Here is a 23,046-nt window from a genome sequence, read left to right as displayed (position 1 = left end):
GCATGGTTGACTGCAAATCCTTTTTTAGACCATGAGAAAAGATTTACTAGTGCAATTAATGTTAAGGCTTTGCTTTGTACCCTCTTTGTTTAGAATTTATATTAATATTTCTACAGAGAGTTTCATGAATTATTTGGACTACACATTCTGTCAGCTTCTACAGTCATTCAAATCTAATGCTTAATTAAGCCATGTGGACTCAAATATAGTCTTTTCACAGGGTTGGGTGCATTGTTTTGAAAACTTGGCTACTCTTCTATCTGAAGAAGTAAGCCACTATTACTATTAAATATAAGCAGGTCAAGGACAGCCTGTGTGCTTGTCTGCTGTATTGAAATAGTACAATATCTCCAGATTTTTAGGTAATAGGAGACAGTAGGATGTACACGGTGCTTTAGTGTTGGTGCATATTAACATGCTTAGTTAGCGTGCAAAAAGTGGTCTGCTGTTCTTGTTGAAAAATGCATATGCCAGCACATTCCTTTGGATTAAGGAAAGTATCTTCATGATTTGTTTGATGCTGCATTTACTCTAAAAGTATTCATTCAACTCTTTAATATGTGGTTTAGCACTTAGGTTTGTTGGGCCTTTATGCTTCTTCCTGATTTACTTGTCTCTACCTCTTTCTTCTACTGTGTATTTTCTAGCTTTGGATCTGTCTGAACCAACCTACCTGATGTATTTCAGTTTTATTTGCCTACTTGAGATTTTAATAAAGGCTATAGAAGAGAATCTGAAAAGATATTTCATGTAAAAAAAAAAAGAAGTCTGAAAAGAAACTGTATAAGGTTACATTTGAGATACAACAGGATGCTTGCTCAAAACTAACACTGAACTGGGCATCCCATTTAAAATGAGAAATGATTTTGTGTACAGTCTAAATAAGAAAACATTCAGTTTCTTACTGGTCCATCCTTGAAGAGTTGTGGTTACAACAAACTTGGCTTAATCACTATGATACTGATAAATTTTGTTCTTCCTTATGTGCAGTGCCATTTCTCTGCGCCTTTAGTCTGAGCAAGAGACTGACACAAGCAACGCTATGAATTACCAAGACCACATTTTTGCAGTATTATCTGCTTTTCTTATTGTTTCATGGCAGCTCATTTCAAATCTTAGCTGACTGCATCTTGTTAAAAATCAAAGATTAGTAGGCAAAGAGGCAGAAACAAAAACCCAAAAGGGATGTTAAGAAGTGAGCAACTAGAAATAGTTATCAGTTCCTACATCGCTAACCAAATATCTTTTTGTTGTATGCATCCATGGTGACAACAGCAATTCCATTAACTTGATATATTATCCATGCCTAGTTTTAAAATAATAAAGTTGGTGACTTTCTTTGCTCCATTCCAATATAAAAAAGTTAGAGAAAGTGTAATTACCAAGTTTGGTTTTTTTCCCCCTCCTATCTTTTCCTTGGAATGGTTTGGAATAGCTAATTCTTTTACTGAAAGATGTCTTCTAGCTTCCATGGATATATATCATGAATGTAAAACATTATTGAAGGGTGTCTCTGCTAAACCTCTACCAGAGAGATTTGGGCCACTCTTGAACTCTACCCAAGAGGCACAAATTGCAAGATGGGGAAGCAGTGGCTTGAACAGTCTCTTATGCAGTGTTGGGATTTCCTGTGAAGAGACAGCCAAGCAAGTGTAAGCGCTCTCCAGGACCAGCTGCTAATGACGTTTGAGGCCAAACCTGGGAGATGTTACATAGTAAGCTGGTGGAAAGCCAGAGTATGATTTTTCTAATCAGTCTGTAGAGTCCTCCTCTTTGTGCAGGCAGTGGGGACTCCACCTACCAGCTGTTTAAGGTTGGCATTTCTCCTATGTAAAGCGGAAGTATACTGGAGTAGTAAGTCCCAAATAATAACGTATTTTCCAAGACAGTGGTTGCTGCTTGTTTCCTTGTGAATAATAAAAATTTTGGGGTTTTATTGGCCCAAAGAATGCTCTGGTAGTTAGATTGGTTGTAATTTCATTCACTGCTTCTTCTGTCTGATTTCAATAGAAACTGAAACCTGCAGTGAGTGGTTTGCAGCAGGAAGCGATGTTTGAGTATTTCATAAAAAGGAAATGAGTATAAGTTAATGAGAAATGTTTACAAATTGTGTTAGAGGGTTCTTAATGTGTTGGTGACAGGGCTAGAGAGGTGTTTGCTATTCATGAATCGTGTTCTGCTGCTTTTCGTTCTGACACAGTGGTTGCGTTATGGCTAAGTGTTGGATGCATAGCTATTGCATACCTTTGAAAAGGATGGATACTTGAAATAGTTGGGTAATGGAAAGGTAAGTCAGATGAATGTATTCCAACATAGTTATCTATAAACCGAAAGAGCTTATATCATTTGTAGGTGATCCAGATCATGAAGGCTATTGTATTGGGAAAATTAATGCATCTTTCTGTGCAAATGTGAAGTGTATTTAGAGAGATGGCTTTTTCTTTTCATAGAAACACGTTACAGCAGCAATTCTGGAGCTTAGGTTTTGGATCTTTAATGTTTTTAACTGTGAAGCATGACATGAAATTTACTTAGAGAAGTTGTAGTAAGCAGATTGTTTGCATTTTCGTGGCTTTCTTAATGAGATTTTGAAGGTGAAATGTTGGTTGAAAACTGAGTTTTTCATTTCCAAAATAACCATTCAATAATTAAATTATTCAGTGTAAAATTTTATGATGAGTGTATTAGGTGGTAAATTTGGGGAGATGTTTGAAAGCAGCTGTAAATAATGACAGTTGCTAAGTAGAAAGTAATATTACAGAAGAAATTAAAAATATTGTCAAATAAAATGATTAACAAAAGTGAAATTAAATTACACACTTCAGCTACTGCTAATGTCTACAAGTAAAATCAGTTCTTGTATTTCACCCAGTTATGGTTCAAAACTGTACTATGGCAGTATAGGTCTCAACTGCCTATGAAGAGCTGTTGATATGAAGTAGCAGCACAGGTACACTGTATGATGCTGTGTGATGCTGAGGAAGCTGATGAAAGTATATTATTAGGAGTTTTGGAAGGTGCTATTCTGAGCATATTTTGTATGCTAATTTTAACCTTAATAAAATTCTCAAATTAGAGTTGCGCATAGGTCTGAATATGTCTTTAACTGAAAACCATTTTGTTGCGTGAACATGTCAGGGACACTTGGCAGAATTACTTAAGAAAAGCAGTTGAGGGGTAGTTCTCATAAATATATTTCATTACCCCCAAAGTAACTTTTAAGATGCTGAAAGGTTTAAAGTGTTTCTAAAGTAGAACTGATCTGAGCAATAATACACCAGTGGCATTGTGCAGCCATGGTGTGTGTTCCTGCAGTGTCCCGTTGATACTTGCCAAGTAATTCAGTGCACTACATAATTCAGTTTTTACCAAAATATTTAAATGGCTTGAAGGAGGATTTAGTGCCTGTGCCCTTGCAAGGGAGTAAACATTGAATGTAGGTCACTAGTGGGGAGTTTTCCAGAATTTCCCATTCAGCCTTCAGTGGGGCGAGCTGTTGTCCCAAACTCACAGTGCGGTTTAAAATGCAGAGCAGAGATGGTGTTGATTTCACAGTGACTCAATGACATTATATGGCTTTTTCCTCCCCTAGTGCTAGGTAAAAAGGCAATAATCTTCCTCAGTCTGAGAGGCATAGCAGTAGCTGTGTGCCCTCTGACTGGTGTACTTGAATATACCTTGGGCGTTGCTTCTGGTCTCGGGGAGATGACTACGAGCTGACCTCACCCAGTACCTTACAGAATGTGTCACCCATGAAGATTTGCCAAGTAAAACATGGCATTAAGAAAAGAAACAATGCCAAGCTTGTGGCAGCCACTGTCCTAGCAGCTGGCTTTACTTCTCTAAACATTATTGCTATCAAAGTCCTGATAAGAGATTTGCATGTCGTGTAATGGCCCCGTACAATATATTCGTGCCTTCAGAAGCTGTACTTTCTAAAGCAATGGAACAAGGAGTGAGGGGTTTTTTTTTTTTTTTACCTACAAGTTTTCTTTTAAATGCTTTCCTGCTTGGATAGGTAATGAATAGGCAATGGCCAGCCAGGAACATCTGTGTGTGTTTCTATTGAGACCACTCTCTTTTGCATTTAAGATACTTAATTGTCTGCTGTGATTTCTCATGATTTTATCTTATCTCTTGGTTGCCACTGGTTTGTTTGAAAAGTATGGCACGCACCCCTCTCCTCCCCCCCTTTTGATGTTTGAGCACTTGTTTATATGATAGCCTATTACGACTTATTCTGGTATACTAAGTATTATTGAGTGACATTGTTCTGAGTTTGTTTTGAAGCTGAGTTTTAACCTGTTTTGATTTGAGGGGGAGTTCAGATGGCTAAGAAGAAAGATTTAGCAACCCAAGTACCCTGCATAGTAGATGGACACAGACAGTCTATGATCTGTGGAAAAATATATTGGTGTTGGAAGCAAGCTTTGTTACAAGTCTGGAAGTATTAGCTTGGTGAAGTTAATGAAAAAACTTAAGCCACCTGATTAGAAATGCCATCACAGAGTTTTCAAAGTGGTGAGGTCTACTTTTTTTTCAAATGCTAGCTTGGAGTCTGGATGTAGACTGGATATAAGATGTTTTTTCTCAGTTGCATATATTGTGGCAAAAAAAGTTTGTTTAAAGCATGATTATAACTTTATTAGAAAACAAACAGGTTTTTCCTGGCTAAATTAGTACAAGCTTGCTATAGATTAGGAATAATATTTTTTTTAATTTATATTAGTATTATTTATACACTTTAGCATGTGGTTTGTGATGGAAAAAGTGGATTCTAGACCAGGCAACTGATTTTTAAATATATGAAAATACCAATACTGTCTCACTTTCTACAGACATTTTCCTTATACAGGTAAAATGGAATATGAATTCACTTGTTTTCAGAACACAGGCAAAACAAAGTAATTTTCTTCTATTTGGCAAGCATTAGATAATTATATCCAAATTGTACTGAAAGACCTCAAATACTAGGAACTTAAGTGTAACATGCACTTTGATTTTGAACTTTAACAGAATAATTCACATTTACCTTTTGTTTTTTTTTTTTTTTTTGATGGAGATTTGCCATGCACTGGTGGGTGGCATAAATTTGGAATCTGTAGGAGCCACTACTAGACTGATTTTAATACATACAAAGGCAAGATTTATTAATTAGATTAACCATTGGTTAAGCAGCGCTAAGCATGCTGATGCTTAATGTGGAGTTAAATGGGAGGGCATGAGAACATTTCTATTCAAATCGTAGAGCTTTCAGGTATTTCCTTGTGTCTGTTTCCCCTGTGGAACTGAGGAGTTATACCTGTGCCCTGAACAGTCCCCTAAACACTATATTACAAACTTCAAGTTAACAAAGCAGTAATTACTCCAAGTAGAAGCATATGTTTCCCCCATGGTAGTTCAGAATTATGGGATAAAATGTTTTCAGACTTCCCTGTTTATGGCTTCGCTGTGATTTCTTAAAATTAGTTGGTTTTGGAACCATAGAAAAAATATTTTATCGGTCTTTCGTAAAGTGAAAAGGAAGAGAGATGAGGGCTGAGGTACAGGAAGGTGGTGAAGTGGGAGAGCAGAGGCAACAGACTTGCTCTGACCCCTCGCTGCAGGCTCTGAAACCCCAGAGCTGCTGGTTTCCTTCCTCCATGCTTGGTATTTGATGCTTGCCTGTGTTTACCCTTGCTCTAGCGTTACACCTGAAGAGCATAAGCTGAATGATCATTTCTACTTAACTCTGTTCTCATCACATAATGTTTAAAATGATTTTCCCTGGTTAGTTACTCTTTGGTCTCCTTTGCTGCCTTCATCCTTTGCCTCTTTCATCACTTGCTTTGCAGTCTGGTGTGTGTCCCCCTCCCTACACTGTTTCTTAGACCTTTTCCATTTTTGCATTTCAGGTTTGTTTCTGCAGTTTTGCTTTGGCCAAGAGGCTGGTCCTGTTATTCCTGTGCTTATTAAAAATACATCTTCAGTTTTCTGCCTACCAAATCAGTACTCACTACTTGCAAGAGGAGAACTATAGCTCTATTGGAAATCCTGCAGTTCAGCTTCTTTTCCTCTTATGTATTTGTATAGAGCTTGAACATCAGGGTGTCTTCTCTCACTTGGGTCATGTGAAAAAATTTTCAAGTGTGGTTTTGTTTTCTTCCTCTTGCATCTGATGCAGAGCATAGTTTTACATGTTGAATAGCACAGTGAGACCACTCTTCAGTGTTGTCTGGCACCATCAAACCTCTGAGAACGAAAAAGAATTCTGGGCACAGATGTTCTGATAAAGTTTTATTTCCTCTGTCTAAACTGAAAAAGAACCACCAGAACTCTTGGTGGGTTCTCTTGAAGCTGCAAAGAAGGAACTTACAATTTTAACCCAAATCGTTGAATAAAATTATTTTAAAATCTTAAAATTTGCTACCCACAAAATAAATTTTCATTTATTTTGAATGACTCAGAAGGATGCTTTAACTCTGACCTTAGGTTTTTCTTAGAACTGTGTTTCCCTCTCTTAATTTAAAGTATTGATCGATGTATGCATATATGAACTGCTGTGATCTCTCAGAAACGTGGACTTATTCCAGATTTAGTTTTCCTGAGTTTCTCAGAGCTCACTTATCAAATTCCAAAATGCAGAAACTGATTCCTCATTTTAAACTGAACTAGAGAACACTGAATCTGAGAGGAGGGTTTAGCTTTATATTTCTAATCAAAACAGTGTGTGCAAATGTGACTCTGAAAGCTGCTACTGGTGTTTGAATACAGAAGGCAAGGCTTATGTCATGGAAAATAGGGCAATAAAAAGTGTCTGAGTGATGACACTTTTTAGAAGCCTGGATTATGAATTACAGAAGCTGATTAGCATCTTTCTTATGAGAATGCTGCATAGAAATAACAAGAGAGTATTCTGTCAATGCACACCTCTGGGCTGAGCGGAGAATGCAGCACAAGGCAAGGGAAGTGTACCTGCTCTACAGAGCATGCTTTTATGTTCATGGTTTTATGGTGCATTTCTGACGTATGTGTTTGCAAAAGCAGAGGCTCAATGTAGGGCTGGCAGTGTGAGTTGTTTGAGGCATTAAAGGAAAAAAGGCATATAAAGCGGGGAAATAAAAATATCTGAGACATTTGGCGATGTTCCAACTTTTGTGAGCAAAGTCAGGATGCAAGGCCATTGCAGTGCCTCAAATTACTTAAAATTAGCTCTTTGCATAGAGAAGGCCACAGCTTGACTGTTCAGCCCCTCAAGTTATGATAGAAAGAAGACTTTGGTTTTTTTTACTCGCGCTGCTGATGTGAGTGCATTCTGGTGTGGCCAGCAACTCCTGCCAGCAAGGGCTGCTGTTCTCTCTGCTGCTCTTATGCTCTTGTCCTTCAGCAAGTGTCTGGGCAGCAGATGTAGAGGAGAGTCTCACCATTTTGTGCGTGGTACTGTTCAGGGGTAGTAAGGTTTCAAATCTCTGCCTAGCTCAGAGGGATGAATAGAGCACTTAATAATATTTACTCGTTTGTGTAGAAACTAGTTTGGATATTGATGCATTGGTTTCTTTTTTTTGTCTGGCCACCTGTGCCTAGTACTATAGACGGTTTGGTGCTAAGAGACAGCTCTACAGTTCCAGCTGTTGAAGTAGATTGAGTATGTGGAAGTAAGCCAGTTGGGAATGCAGTCTGGATGTTCCTGCTTAATGGTTAGGAGAAAAGGTGTCTTATTTAGGAGAGTGAATAAGAGTAAGCATAACCTTTTTTCTCTTTAGATATATTTTTCTGAGAGATGTGAAAGATACTTTATTGTATTACTCTGTTGAGAGAGAAAATTGAAACTGTTATTTTCTGAGTGGTTTCTCAGAAATGGGAAAGGAAAATGAATCCAGGTGCTAGTTTAGAGGCAGCTGTTTTCACAAGCATTTGGGAGAAAGTGTTGCTATAGCCAAATAAAAACAATGTAAACTCATGCAGAAGTTGAGTTGCTTTCTATGCTAAATGATGAGATTATTTTAGAATAAAATTTTAAAGTCCCCTCACTGATTAATAGATAGTAGCTAGTAGATGAAGCTACTTAACTAAACTAACCGACATCGGATCTTGTTCTTCTATTTGTGTATACGTGGAAAACAATTTGGACAGATGCCCTGAAACTGGTCATTCATGCAGGTATGATATCAAAGTCACTTGCATTTTCTTGCGTATTTACAAATGCAGACCTCTGGGTGTGCGGGAGAATTCAGTTACAAGTTTGTTTCATAATGTTAGATAACATGTTTGAAGCCAGGTCAGCATTCTCAAAGAAGTGTTGTGACTTGGTACCATAGTATCAAAGCTGCTCAGCTGGTAGAAGAGAGTCCAGTTGAGCGAGTGATTCAGATCATATGCTGGCTTTAAATTGATCCATGTTACTTGGGAGGCTAAATCCCCTCAGTACAGGAAACACATTGAGGTGCTGGAACATGTCCAGAGAAGGGCAACGAAGCTGGTGAAGAGGGTGGAGCACAGTTCAGTGAGGAGTGGCTGAGGGACCTGGGTCTGTTCAGTCTGGAGAAGAGGAGGCGGAGGGGAGACTGTCTACAGCTTCCTGAGAGGAAGTTGTAGTGAGGTGTGTGTTGATCTCTTCTCCCAAGTAACAAGTGATAGGATGAGAGGAAAAGGCCTTAAGTTGCACCAGAGGAGATTGGGATTGGATAGTAGGAAAAATTTCTTTATTGAAAGAATAGTGAAGCACGGAACAGGCTGCCCAGGGAGGTGGTTGAGTCACCTGCCCTGTAGGTGTTTAAAAGATGTGTATATGTGGCACGTGTGGGACATGGTTTAGTGGTGCACTTGGCAGTGTTAGATTTATTGACTTGCTATCTTAAGTCAAGATACAACCTTTTTTACAACCTAAAAGATTCTGCAATTTTTTCTTTAATTAGAAATTTTGAAAAGTTATGTCAAACTCCAAATGCTTATGTCAGTACCTTGTACTAAGCTGATCCCTATAACTCTCAAATTCTATGTTGTGTTTGCTCTGCGTGCTGTAGGTACCTCAGCTACAGCAACAAACTAACAACATTAATATAGCTAGCAAAGAAGATTGAGATGTTGATATTTTTGTTCCTTTTGTGGAAAACATGCAACATCTTTTTTCAGAAACAAATTGCAATTAAGGGAACTGTGACTTGTTCTCGTTTTATATTTTATTTCATTTTGGTTTCAGTTTTCTTACCATGTTTCCTATTTTTTGAGAGGACGTTTTTGTCATCTCAAACCCCTTCAGAAGCTGACACTTTCCTAGAACAAGAATTCTCTTCCTCCATTGCTTCACCCTCCCTTCTTCAACTTCCTTTCTCACATCTTTCTCCTGCTGATATCTCTCATCTTTCCCAAAACCTCCATCTCTCCAAACCCTCTGACTTCACTGCTGTCCTAAGACTAAATTTCACACATCTGACTTAATTAAGCATTGCTTTATTTCACTGTTTTTGCTTCTGTCTTATTTCTGAAGCTACTATTTTTGGTATGAGGACAGCAAAGGAATTTGTGGTCTTGGAAATATCTCTGAGCAGTAAAATTAGTGCTTGACAAGTGCAAAGGGAGATTTAAGAAACATTACAGTTAGCATGGGATAGAACTACCAGCACTAATGCTTAACAGCTTCTTTGAAATGTTGGTATTGAGGCTGCTTCCCTTTAGCATTAACTTTTATATTTCAAACGTTCTCTGTTTTAGATTTGAGGTTTGATATGAGAAATGGAGAAATTAGAGGTGTAACTGTGTTTAGGTTGCTGCTGGACATGGACTACGACTTATAAACATTTGCTCCCAATCTGTGCTTATCATTATTACTAACCTGAAGAAAGGTCTATATATTTGAAATTCTTCTTTTCCCTCAGGGCAGTAGACCTGTTAAAATTTAACTCTCTTTACCGCAAACACTACCTTTCAATGAAACAATAATACCTATGCAAACTACTAGCAGAATATCGGTGTCACATAAGGTTTATCTTTCATATTGTATGTTTGATAAAACCAGAGTGTTTATACAAGGTTGGTTGATTGCAATATTCTTTTTCCTAGTTTTATCTCCCCAGAATGACTGTGCATTGACTGTAAAAGATGTGGGAACCTGTCTTTCATGAAGAATGGCTGCTTCTGGCAGCTTATTCTTATTTAGGACAGAGAGTAGTTTTCAGCATTACTCGCGGTGTGTTATCTCGATGCATCTGCTTGCCTGCAGTTGATCTTGTGTTTGTTCACTGTTAAGCCTCTGCTGAGAATAATTGTAGTGGGACTAAGTAATACTTGATATTGTGTTCGGTTTAGACACACTGTATTGGACTGAGATGCCCAACCTGGTTCATGTGAAGGGTTTCATTGAACTTTTGTATATTCCTAGTGTTTTTGTAATGAATAATGAGGACCGAAGTTTGACATAAACATTGACCTAAATAGATGTGTGTTTTAGATAAAAATGAAAATTCAAAAAAGAAGTAATTTTAAATGAAATACCCTTAAGTATCTTGTTTGTCTGTTGTTTTCTGTCTTCTAGCTGATCTTTTAGATGGTAAGCTCTCTGAGGTCTGATTGGCTTAATTTTGTCACAGGTGACATAAAGACAGCATCAGTGCCAATGCAAAGGAACAAATGATGTCAGTTGGACACTGACCAGCACATAAGTCATATTTTGTAGACTGTCACCATTAAGTACATACGTATCACAACTACTTAAAAAAATAGAGAGGAATTACGCTTTCCCTTAGTTGTGCAGTTCTGCAGTGGCATTTTGGAAGTGTAGTATTCTTTCTGAGGGGAAAGATATATACATAGATGATACAACCTGCAAGCTGCTACATGTTCAAGGGGAGCAAAGCAAGAGAATAATAAAGCAATAGAAAATAAAATTAGCAAGTTAGTGTCTCTCGTTCATTTTGTAATTTCTGGTATAAAAATCCAGCTCAAGAAGAATTTGGTGTGAATAAAATGAGGATGTAAATCTCACTTTGTATTTTCTTTCACAGTTTAGTGTACTTTTTTTTTTTTTTTAATCTAAATGATGATTAGGGAGAAAACCAAACCACTGCTCTGACTAGGTTTCTATAGTAGAAGCTGATACTATTGCCCTTCCCATTGCATGATGTCTTCTCAAGCATGAATTTTTTTTTTTTAAGCCTATATCAAAGTTGATGATATTTAAAGTAAGAGTGGAAGACAGTAAAAGTGAGTTATGCCATGCTATGTACCTTTTTGTAGTGTTGGAGGTAAGTGCGATACTTTTCCTATGGATTGATCCAGCCCTCTGTCTCATCTGGTATGGAAGAGAGATTTCCAGAGCATGAGGCTTGAAGATAGCCTTGGGCTTCTGTAAGCCACTGTGAGCAAGTTGGAGGGTAATTGCATCAAAGAGAACAGCTCACTTCCCTTTGCACTACAGGAGAAATTTTTTTCCTCAAAGAGAATAAGGGGACATGCAGTCTGTGTTTACCCCTAGTAAACATCCTTATCTTCAGTAATTGTGTACTGGAGTAAATTCAGTTCATGGTTCAAGTGTGGCTTGGTACAATGCAAGAAAGCTATGCTCTAGCTGAATTTATAGTCTATGATTATAGTAAATTCAAAAAGGGAGAAGTATGGTAGTGACTAGTTCACTCGAGGCAGGAGGAGAAAGATCTTCCTCTGCTTTTAGCCGAAGAGAGGAAGAAAAGCTCCATTGCACAATCTCAAGAATATCCTTCCTGCTAATATAAAAATTGTCAAGAAATCAGTTTAAATATTAAAGTGAAATAGTACAGTGGGAATGGAGAAACCACGTCACTTAAGCTCTAGAATGCATACCTGAAATGATATTTGAGACACAATCAATACTAAATAAGAAAGCATTTGTTTCCTTCTGAAACATTTTTATGCTAATTTTAAATGTCCAAGGTCAAGAGCACCCAAAATCTATACACAGTGTAGAAACTGGTGGTTGCAGTTTAGAGAAACTGCTTGTTCTTTTCAAACACATAAAAATAGTCTTTTGAAGTCTGTTACAGGTCAGTGGCAACAGAAATGTAAGTTTGAAAAGCACAGCATTGATTTATGTCCATTCTTATTAAAAGAAAAATTCTCTGCTGCTTGTGCGGTTTGGACTTTTTCAGTTCTCTATAAGAGCAGAACTGTCTAAGGAAGGTTTTGTGCTTTTGGACTAGCAACTGTAGCCTTGTCACTGATATAAAGTTTGAAAAAACGGGATTTTAAGTGCAACTTATGTTTAATGTGTCTACGTTTGTGTCTGTAATTGGATACTGGTTATTAAAGACTCACTGATTATACCTCTAATAATATGGCATTGAGTTTTATGAATTCCTGGAGAACATTCAGTATTGCGCGCCTCTCTCTTTCTTTCTTTCTCTTTCTCTCTCTCTCTCGTTCTCTTTCTTTCTTTATGTATTTATTTAGTGTAAGTGATGTTTGGGAGCCATATCTGCCAGTCTCACTATTCTAGTTCAGCAGTTTGCATGATCAAGAGGTATCACTCCCCATAAAAGGGATAAAATGTTAAAGATGTTGGTTACGTGAGAGGAATGGAGGAGAGGTTTGGCTAGTGAGAGATCCAACCCGCCCCTTGCTGTTGCTGGAAACTACATTTATGCTTTTATTTTAACTGTTGTCCTACAGAGAATAGATACATCTGTAATATATGACATGGCACCAAGCGTTGCTTGGTATAATTTAGAGACATGAAAAGAAAAAAACAGAACTCTTCAGTTTTGGATGTTTCTAACGCAATGTCAGATGTTTTATTTTTACTAAAAGGGGAAAATGCACTCAGCCTTAACCTGTCATTTTGTACTTCAGGTCATCTGTCCTCTTTAGTCTTCCAGAGCAGTTTTTTAAAGTTATGTTCTGTCTCTGCTTGCTTTCCTGGTGTCAAATTGCCCTTCTCTCCACCTCACCTCTCCTTCCTAGAGGCTGTGGAGAAAACTCTTATAGTTGTTGATTCCCCAGGGCTTTTGAAGTCCCAGCAGTATGTATCTCTGTGGCTAGTTTATCTACAAACAGAAAGAGGCAACACCCGGAAGGTTTTTTTTTTTTCTTGGCCATTTCTTTTTTTTTTTCCGGTCTGGAGAAAGACTTTCCTGCCACTTTATGCCTGAAGGAACTGTGAGGAGACTGGAGGAAACGGTTCAAGATGAGACTTCCCTAAAGGGTGATGCACAAGTGATGTCCCTTGTCTTTTTCAGGAGGGAAGGAGTGGAGGTTTGCATGCCTGGAGCCTGCCAGGCTCCCCAACAGCAGGGCAGCACCTCTGCGGTCTCCTCTCACAGCTGGGGCTCTGCGTGCGGAGGAAACGTGCATGGCTGCCAAAACCAGCTGTTACAGCAGTAGGGTTACTCTTGCTCCCACTGCATAAAAGCATTTGGCACCTGGTTTCAAACTCTTTTTCAGAGTTGCTGGCAGGCTCCTGTCAGTCACAAAGCCTTGGCTTGGGGTTGTGAATTTCTCTGCGGTGGTTCCCTGGGACATTTGGGCTGTTTTCCTTACTGCTTCTATGCCAGTCCTGAGCCTTGATTGGAAAGAAAGGATGAAGTAGTTCTCAGGTGTATTTCCTGAGGATGTAGTTTAATGGAGATGGAAGAACGGATATGGACAACAAGGATGCCAGAATCAGGGTAGCTGAAAGTGATGTTGGTGAGGAAACAGGCAGCATCCCACAGCTGGTGATTACCCTCGTGGAAAGTAAATTTAAGGTTTTCCTTTGAGTTGTAGCTATCAGTGCTCTACGCTTCAAGCTTGGATTTCATTATTTGAATGAGTTGAAATCAGTATTCAACTATATGTGAAGCTTTGTGTAATCAAAACCAGGCTATTGCATTTCTACCTGATGGAGGTCTGCAGGCTGTTGCAATCTTAAGGAAATGGTGGTGTGGGTGCCAAGGTCCTAAATTATCTTTCATATGTTTGTGTTTGTATGACTTCAACACTTCAGTGTATGGGTAGCTGCATTTAGTAGAGGCATGTTTGCATACTTGGTATTTGAAATTTGCTCTTTGTTTTCAAGGGCCTCTTTAAGGTGCTCTTATATTGATCAGAGTCTCTCTCTTTTTTTTTGTTTTTCACCTCTTTTAATGAATTTTCATTAATTTTGCCTTTCTTGAAAAGCCCTTATCGTTTTTCCTTCCTAGAGGCTTGTGGTTTGATTAAAACTAACATGAACCAACACAGAGTGCTAACACTTATGATACCAGAACAAGGCAGATGGGGAGAAAATGGTCAATTTAACTTACCAACACCCTTTACTTGGAATAATACGCTCATTAGATTAGCAGCTGTGTGATCACCCCGGAGTTGTCTGGCTACATGTCCTTTTTCACATCAGTCAATTTAAATGCAATTATAAATTTAACAGTTTTTAGAGCTCTTTTGGTTCAAAAGTTAATGCTGGATTATGGTAAAATATTGTGATGTATTTCTGCCTCTCCCCTTTTCTGTGCCTAATAAAGTATTGATCCAGAGTTGTCCAGGGGCTGGATAACTGCAGAGTAGCAAATTATAAACCTTGTTTCTTAATGTGAATCATTTGAGAATTTATTTTATGTGTGGGGATATAATTTTATATCTGAGTGCCAGAGACACAAAATAATGATTTCTGTTTTTCTTTCCTTTTTTCATCCTCTCTTTCCAATCTGATGTATGAGTGAAAACAGCTTAATGAAAACTCACTCAGCATGTGGGCATAAGTAACACTTCTGGCTCTGAAGTATTCTGGATGTGGGACACTTAAGAGTTGGCCTCATGAGAGACTTACCCTGGTGATGCAGAATATGTCTTTGTTTCCTCTAGGAACATTGGATTTCTACTTGCTTTAGCTTTTTGTTTTTCATAATCTGCCCAGAACACAGGGCAGTGTATGTATATAACCAGATAAGAAAAATGTGCACGTACATGTTTCAAGACTCTCTACCTTTCAGTACTCATGTGCGTGTATCAAAAAATAGCATGTCAAAAAGTAGATTGGTATTAGGAATAGATTTTCATTAGCAAATAACTCGTTATGCTATGCTAATCTGTTTCTGTGTGTCTGCGAAAGAAATTCACTTAAACAGAGGGAGCAAAACTAAGTTTTCAACAAAATTGAACACTCAAATACTGATCTAGGTGCCTGAATTTTGAAAAAACACTTCATATGTCATATGTAGTTCTTGGTGACTTTTATTGTCTTAGAACAATGTCCTGATCTAAGTGTGTACGTGGAAACAATCACTTTGAAGATCTAACCCACAAGTCAGACTTTCTAGGTTTTATTGGCACAAACTATGATACTATTGCCATTAACATTTGTTGATCACATTGTGTTTTCAGTTTAAGTGAATGTCAGAAATACATATATGGGCCTAATACAGACAGCATCTGTCATTAGCAAGGACATGTCTGCTCAGGGAGACAGGGAATTGCAAAATGATTTACTGTTGTTTCTTCTAAAAGTTGAAAAGTAGTTTTGAAATGTACTTTGTCTGTTCTTGAACTGCATGATTTTTTATGTTAGTTTTTAATAAAGAAGATTAAGAAGAGACCTCACAAAAATACATAATAAGGCATATTTTGTACTTGGACACGCCACTGAGGAAAGAAATAAGAGTCCCTCTAGTGTACTAGTGCTGTAAGTGTGAATAGGAATATCTGATGTGATTTGCTGAATGGCTGCAGGAAGTTGCAAAATAACGTTTCAGCAAGGGATATGAAAGTGCTTATGTAAACTAGAGAGGCTGATTTACAACAGTAAGTCAAGTGAAACAGTGGGAAGTCCAGTCTCAAAAAAAAAAAAAAAATCTGCTCCTTCTGTAGTGTGAAACTGTTGCTTTTGCCAGCTGTGCCCAAAGCATGAATGAGGAGCAGTGCCTCACTCGGGCACACAGGCTGAGATGCGCCTCCTCTTGCAAGCCCGTATATTTGAATTTCATGTCATATTTTGCATAAACTGGCTATATACTGAAACCCAAACTTGGATGCTGTCATCTTCTTGGAGTGGGGCTTTGATGTAACTTCTAAAGAGCTGGTTAACCTCTGTCTGACAGCGCTAGTCAGTGCAAAGGAGCTAATGTTGAGGCAGGTGCAGGTGGGGCTTCTTGTTGTGCCTGAAAGCCTCTTGCAAATGTCTCCTGATTTCAGGCTGGCCGCAGGAGAGTTGTAGAGCTATTGAGCTTTCCAGTGTGAAGTGATGTAGTTGATATAGGATGTCTTGGAATAGAAACATTTCTAGGTTTTTTACACTTGACTACTACTAGCCAGAACATAACTACTTGGAATCTTGTTTTCAGTGTCTGTTCTTGGTAATAGTGTGTGTACAAAGGCCCTGCAGCCCTTTGTATGGTTGTTTGCTGCAGGGCAGTGCCAGCCATGGAAGTCTTTTTGTTCTGGACAAACAAAGAGTGCTACGTTTGTACTTAAGCTAAAATCCATGTTAACTTCATTCAAAGGTACAGAAGTGCCTGTCTTAGTCCTTTCTGTGGAACAGCATTGCACAGTCATTTAGGGTTAAATGGGTAAAACGGGTTAAATTTCTGCTGAAAGGAAGAGAGCAAGACAAAAAAAGTGCATGAAAAGCATTAAATTAAATGTTATGGACTTTCATGTGTATGGTACACTGTAATTTTGGAATTCAGAATTGCATTATAGCTTCGCTCTCATCAACTGGATAGTGCTTCAAACTAGAACCATTCTGAAAAACTTGCAAGCCTTTCTTTCTCAGTTTGTTGAAAATCAGACACTTTGCTGGGTTAAGTTTGATGGTTTTTTTGTGGCACCTCAGTCCATACATAACTGTGACCTTCTCCATGGACTCTTTAATTGCTGCAGTGGCTCAGAACCAAACAACAGAAATTGCATATAGAAGGAGAATCTTTCTTTGCCCTACTTTAGGTTAGAGCAAATTACATTTACACGCATGGGATGTTGAAATAATGTGTTGACCAGAAGTGGTAGTTTCACATAAGATTGCTTGTGTAAGTATTCCTGACATTTTCTGAGAATTCTTTAAGGAAACCAGAGCAGCAAGAACAAGACCTCTCAGTAGAAACTGTTCTGTTTCTTGCCAGAATGCTGTTTTAAGCTGTGCTTTAATTGGAGTGGTCAATGGGCAGCATTACCTTTAATTTTATTGAAGTTATTTCTGTTTTCAGTTATGTATTTCAATGATAAATAGACAGTAGGGTGGTTAATGGTCTTCAGTTCTTAATTGTTTTGTTCTGAAATAGAATCATAGTGATCTCTGCCCATTACCTTTCCCCTTTTGTGATGCCAGTGTGGCCACAGCAGGGTGTCTTTAATGAGGTGCTGACAGCTGTTGTGATGATTACCATTTTCTTCTTAGAGAATTATCCAGTGTTCAGTTTTTGACAGAAATCTGCTCATGTGCTTCCTATAGCAGTCCTGCACTGCAAGACTTCTCCTTTAAGAGCAGTGAAAATTACTAGTTGTCTTGTAGTCTGCTATTTTTTCTGGTCCTCTAGTTCCTTTCTCTCTCTTTTGCCATGTGTGCATGTTCTCCTAAGCACTCTTCTGGCTTTGTGTGTGGGTTCCTACCCCCACCCTGCAGGTTTCACATCAGTTCCTGAAAAAGTTTTTCTATTCCCCTTAATTTATAGGTCTTGCTTTTGGTTTTGTTCATATTGATAGCTGTAAAATGTAATTTGGCTGGACAGTTGGGGAATAACATTTGCTAGCTATCTTCTGAAAATTCAAGATTTATTTTTTGTACCACCTTTTTCATTTTTACCCTACTTAGCTGTAAAGAGTAAGCAATACTTCTGCAGGGTTTGATTATACTAGATAAGTGAGAATCCATCTAAGGAAAAGTGCTTGCGTGGGTGGAGTAGTTTGCAAAAGGTTTTCTGTGTGCTGGGAAATAACATGTTGAAACAGGAAAGGGATATTTAGTTCACCAGACTTGCCCCCTCTGTTTCGATAATCATTAAACCTCTTTTACTTTGATTTTGCTAATCAGTGTTCAGCCATCTGTCAGGACAGATAATTTTGCCTGCTGTTGAATTTCCAGTTACCTTAGCATCATGTCTTGTCTGTGGCAGCAGCTTAGCAGGTCTTGCAGTCCTGCCCTGGGATTCTCGCAGGTATGCAGAGGCAGGTTCTTGTCTGCTACAGAAACCAAATCTCCTCTGCAACAGCAAGACTTTATGAAAGAGTATTTTTTCCTTTTTGACCTTTTGACTAATGTGAAATAGTTTTTAATCAACTTTAATTCCTCAATGAACAGAAGAGCTGCAATACAGAATAGAATAAGTTTTGGAAATTGTGAATAAATGTACCTGCACCTTTGACATTATGTTCATAGCATATTTGTTTGTTTTTATTATTCCATAAGGCAAAACCTGTTTATTGTGGCATTAACTTTCACAGTGGCTTAAATAAACCTGCAATGTTCCTTTCACAGGAGTAGTATAACTTAGCTCATTCTGAATTTTGCTCATCTGCATATGAGACTTGGTTAACTTTGAAGGTTTGGTAACTTCAGTTCAAGCTCTGTAGTTGGTGATTATTCTCTGTGGTTTTTACTTTGTTATTCTCTTGTGTAAACGTGTCATTGTCCTTCCTATGAGAGGTGTGCTTTTAACTCTGTGTTTTGTGGTCGGTTTAGTATTGTAATTAGAACTTCAAAAATAAACAGTTTTAATTGTAGAGATTATTCTTAGGTGTCCGTGGAACATATAATTACTATGCTAAATTTTTATTTGATACTATCGATAAAAACCTTCTTTTGAAATTTAACTTCAGCTTAATATGGGTTTTAAGTTGTACAGACCCAACCTGGGACTTCTGGGAAGTTCTGGGAAACCTTGTCATAGGAAGTATGGAAATTTGGACAGGGTATCACTTTGGCTCTTTTTCCTCCTAAGTAAAAAAGGCTTGCCATTCTGATAGTGCTCAAAATAAAGGAAAATATTTGTGTCAGAGAGGACATGTTAGGCAGAGTGCAAGTTGGTCTTGTGTTATTTCACCTGACAGCAAAATAACTCTGTGTTGTGTAACCACGTGTACTTGTATTCTACCCTCTCTGATATTCTTCGTCTCTTACAGTATAACCTGCATCACTCACAGGGCGTATTTTCTTAGAATGAGATCTTCAGACTGCTGCCATCTTCTTAATTAAACAACGATACTGGCTGAAATGTGCAGCTTCTTTTCTTGTTTGGCTAAGAGGTTACTTTTCCTTTGCAAGCCAGTCCTGAAAAGCTGTCTTTCTGCTGATTTGGCGTTTGGCTCCCTCTTCTGTCCAGCGCGTGGAAAAGCTCAAATGAATAATTGGGAATTTTATTTCTAGAGCTCCATTAGAAAAACTTCAGGGCAATCTGTAAGATAAAATTTGTTTACAATTGTATTCACGTACAACTGCAAATTTAATGTCCAATTTGTGACACATGGTCTAATTTTAAATCAATTTAAGTTGGCATTTATTTGTGTAACAGTTGGTAAACAAGATTTCCCTTTTCCTCAACTCGGGCTCCTATCACACCCCCCAGTACAATAACACTGAATACCAACTCATGGGAAATCCATAGAAGTTCAATGCTTTCAGTATTTGGTGCAGCTAGATTCATTGTCTGTTTATATCATTCAACATGAAATGATGTTGCTGATCATTCAAAAATAGAGAAAATAAAGTTTTATTGCTTCTGTCCTATGACTAAGCATGCTGTTTCCTTCTTCTCCAGGTGATAGAAACGCTTTCAAAACTTTCTCGTACTCCCATTGCAATAGGCACAGGAATAAGGTATGTTGTTGCCCCGGTGAATCGTGGGAATAATGCCACTTGCATGATGCTCTTTGGAAAAGCAGAGGCATTATACACAGGCAGTATAAGCAGACAAAGAATACTTAACAGGAGGTTGGGTGATCAGGCAAAATAAATCTGTGTCCCGGTTTATCTGGAAATGGATGATACATGAAACCAAGCATTCATCACAGGCCTCTGAGGTTCTATTTCAGGTAAATGCTGAGGCCTTGGGCAGGGGAAATTTCAGTAGAAATCCCAGGCCTTTTCTTTTTTTTTCTAGGAGCTGGAAGTAACAGTAGATCTAAAAGAAGTGCTCTGGAAATGCCCATCTTCTTTCCCATGGCACCTTGACTGTGTGTGGGCTGCTCTACAGTTGTGTCAAAGGAATTTTTGAGCTGGAGCTTCTTGTTGTGAACTGCTCAGCAGTCTGGGGCTGTTTTCTTTCCAAGCTCTTTAAATGCTCCTCGTTTTACTTAAGAGAACAGGCCAGCACGTAGGGAAGAAGGAAATTAAATGATGCGGGGGCATCCCAGCTCCCAGTATTCTTGAGTAAGCACTTCTCTGGTTGTAAACTAGATTGCCTAGTGGACAGTTAACCAAGGCTCTCAACCTCTGAGGAGCTCCAAAGTGTATCTTCTATCTCTGGTACGTTCACTGAAGTGCCTGAACTACCTTTACTTCTCATGCTGAAAAAACACAGGGTAAACAATTGAGCAGTTAGTGTCACAAACCTTGTGTGGTAATTATAACATGCATGTTAAGTCAGGCTGATGCAGTGCTGAGCTATGTGAAGATGAATGAGTTTTCTCTTCTTTGTCACTCCTAGAAATTGGCAAAACTGCCAGGCTTGCAAAAATCTCATTTTCAGTAAGGAACCAGAAGATCCCAACCAAAGCTAATGTCATGAACTATAATTGTGACCTGTGGGAGAAGGCGAAAGGCTTCATGCTTTGGTGTTTTCCATCTATTTGAATGCTTTGATTCTAGTCCTATATATGAATGGATGATGTTTTTAAAACATAGACAGAATTCCCTAGCCTAAACCTGCAGTCCATGTCCTGTGCTGAAAAGAACAGTTAGTATTCTCAGTTAGAAAACGGACAATGATCTTTAACAGTGGTGATTTGTAAACAACTCCATGCAATAGGTTTTTTTATTATATTAAGTATTGATTCATTTATAGAAATCTAAATACATGTATAGTGTTCATCAGAGACAGGGGAACATGCAACATATTAATGTGCAGTTATCTATGTGAAAATTTTAGAAATCAAACAAAAAGCCATTCTGTAACTAGACTACTGCATTGTGTAATTCATGCTTTTTTTTTTTCTTTCTATAGGCCCTTCCCTACAGAAGAAAGTGTTGATGATGAAGATGTCTACAAAGGTCTTCCTGATTTAATAGAGTATGTTATATAGTTAAATACACAGTTAAATGCAAGATTTTTGCTTTCAGTTGTATTTTATTATTTGTATGATGTTACATACTGCATAGTTCTAGTGAGAATAAGATATTTACTTGATTTTAAAAGATTTCATTAGCCATTATTCTGATCAGGAAGAAGGAATTAAGAAAGCTTAGCGGAACGATTGCAATACATGTGTATATGTAAGGCAGCATGGTTCATAGTGGGCACAGGTAGCAAAATCAGTCATGGATATGTTTTTTAAATTACCTGTTTATACAATGAGAATGTTGTAGATTTACAATATCATTTGTAAGGGACTCAAGGACATTGTCTTGCACTTGCAAAGAAAATGCATGTTAGGTTCATAATTCAAGTGGGTTGTTGCCCTATTGTCACTGAAATTCTTTGTATGAATGTATTTACCATGGTGGGTAAATGTTTTCAGAATGATTGTTTACAGAATTTTTCACATTGGCTTTGAGGTACGAGTAGGATAGACAAGAACGTACTGTAGAGTATTGAATGGTAGACCGCAGCTTTATTGCAGACTGGTGAGGTAAACACATTAGATTAAAAAAAAATTGTGGGGAAGAACTACTCCTGTATCCTATGGTTGGGATCTCTCAAGATCCATTAGGATCCACGTTGGACAAGAGGTAGGATCAGAGCTCACTGTCACAAAGCTCAAAGTTCACCAGTGCTCAGCTCACTCGTGCCCACCTGACTCTATCTTGGCTGTGGCCACGTTGTGTGTCGCTGAGATGTGGTGGAGTACCTGCTGTTCACACCGTGGATTTGTTTCTTCAGTGCCCATAAAGAAGGGAGATCCCACCATGGTTGGCACTGGTCAGTTTGTCACCTTCCCCGCAAAGCTGCTCCTGGTTTCCTGCAGCTGACTGTCTGTCTCGTAGGTAGATGCTTTTCAATCTATGTAGCTGAACACGCAAAAGGTGGGTGTTGCAGGCTCCTCAGAGACCCAGGTGGGCTAGAGGTGATATTCTCATCTCTTGAATGTGCATAAGCACTGTTTGAAAATACTAGGAGACAGTTGTTTGTTTTAAAAATAAGTTAACAAATCATACGAAAAAAAAAGTTTTGTAGATCTTCTTTTGCATCAGATTACAAGTATTATTCATTGGAATTTGATATTAACATGTGGTCTCAATTGTGGAGGAAGCAATTAAAGAAGTACTCTTTTCAAAAGAAACGAAAGTGCTAGTAAATGATGTAAATGGCCCACATTTTTTAGTTTCTCTTAATTAGTAAGCTTATTTGACTAAAACTAATTATCCCTGAGTTTAAATGGTGTCTAAGGAATTGGGAATGAATTTAAGGCTTTCTGTCAGAAAGAGCTGTAGTAGTTAAATATTTTTATCATTACTCTGACTTTTCTCCAGCTTTTGTTTCCTGGAGCATAGGGGGTAAAATGGAGTGTGTCTGTGCTGCATCTGACACTGCCGCTAGTGTTTAATGTGAAGTGCCAGCACACAATTATCAGTGATGCAAGCTGAAATGTTAGACTAACCTAGAATCATAGAATGTCCTGAGTTGGAAGGGATCCGCAAGGATCATTGAATCATTGTGGAGCACACCTGAGCTTTCTAGCTCTCCTGGGACATGGTATCTATTGGAAAAGGAAGAGATATGAGCAATTTCTTTCTTCTGTTGAATCCCCCAACCATATATTTTTTAGTCATTCCATCTGTTGAAGCTTCTAGCACTTGCTTACTTTATCCTCCTGATGTCCCCAATTTAAAAAGAAAAGAAAAGAAACAAACAAAAAAACCCCAATGCCCCTAGAAATGCCAAACAAAACCCACAACATATTTAATGAGAAGTAAAATATTCACTTGGTTACTGTATATAGTTCTGACTACAGATGCAGTGATTTTGTCTGGCATTTCGA

The 23,046-nt window shown here is 38.2% G+C and overlaps 1 protein-coding gene across 2 annotated transcripts in view; it reads left to right on the top strand.

Moving 5' to 3' along the window:
* VAV3 (vav guanine nucleotide exchange factor 3) overlaps positions 1 to 23,046 on the top strand; it is a 165,786-nt gene that overhangs the window by 39,015 nt on the left and 103,725 nt on the right. For both annotated transcript variants that reach the window (XM_054073128.1, XM_009555828.2), the window contains exons 3-4: positions 19,668 to 19,726; positions 21,072 to 21,137. In XM_054073128.1, coding sequence (XP_053929103.1) covers positions 19,668 to 19,726; positions 21,072 to 21,137 — 125 coding nt within the window. The remainder of the gene's footprint in view (positions 1 to 19,667; positions 19,727 to 21,071; positions 21,138 to 23,046) is intronic.

The sequence above is a fragment of the Cuculus canorus genome, chromosome 8 (assembly GCF_017976375.1).
Source record: "Cuculus canorus isolate bCucCan1 chromosome 8, bCucCan1.pri, whole genome shotgun sequence".
NCBI classification, from domain to species: domain Eukaryota; kingdom Metazoa; phylum Chordata; class Aves; order Cuculiformes; family Cuculidae; genus Cuculus; species Cuculus canorus.
Note: the sequence above shows the minus strand (reverse complement) of the source record. Positions and strands in the feature narration are given on the sequence as shown.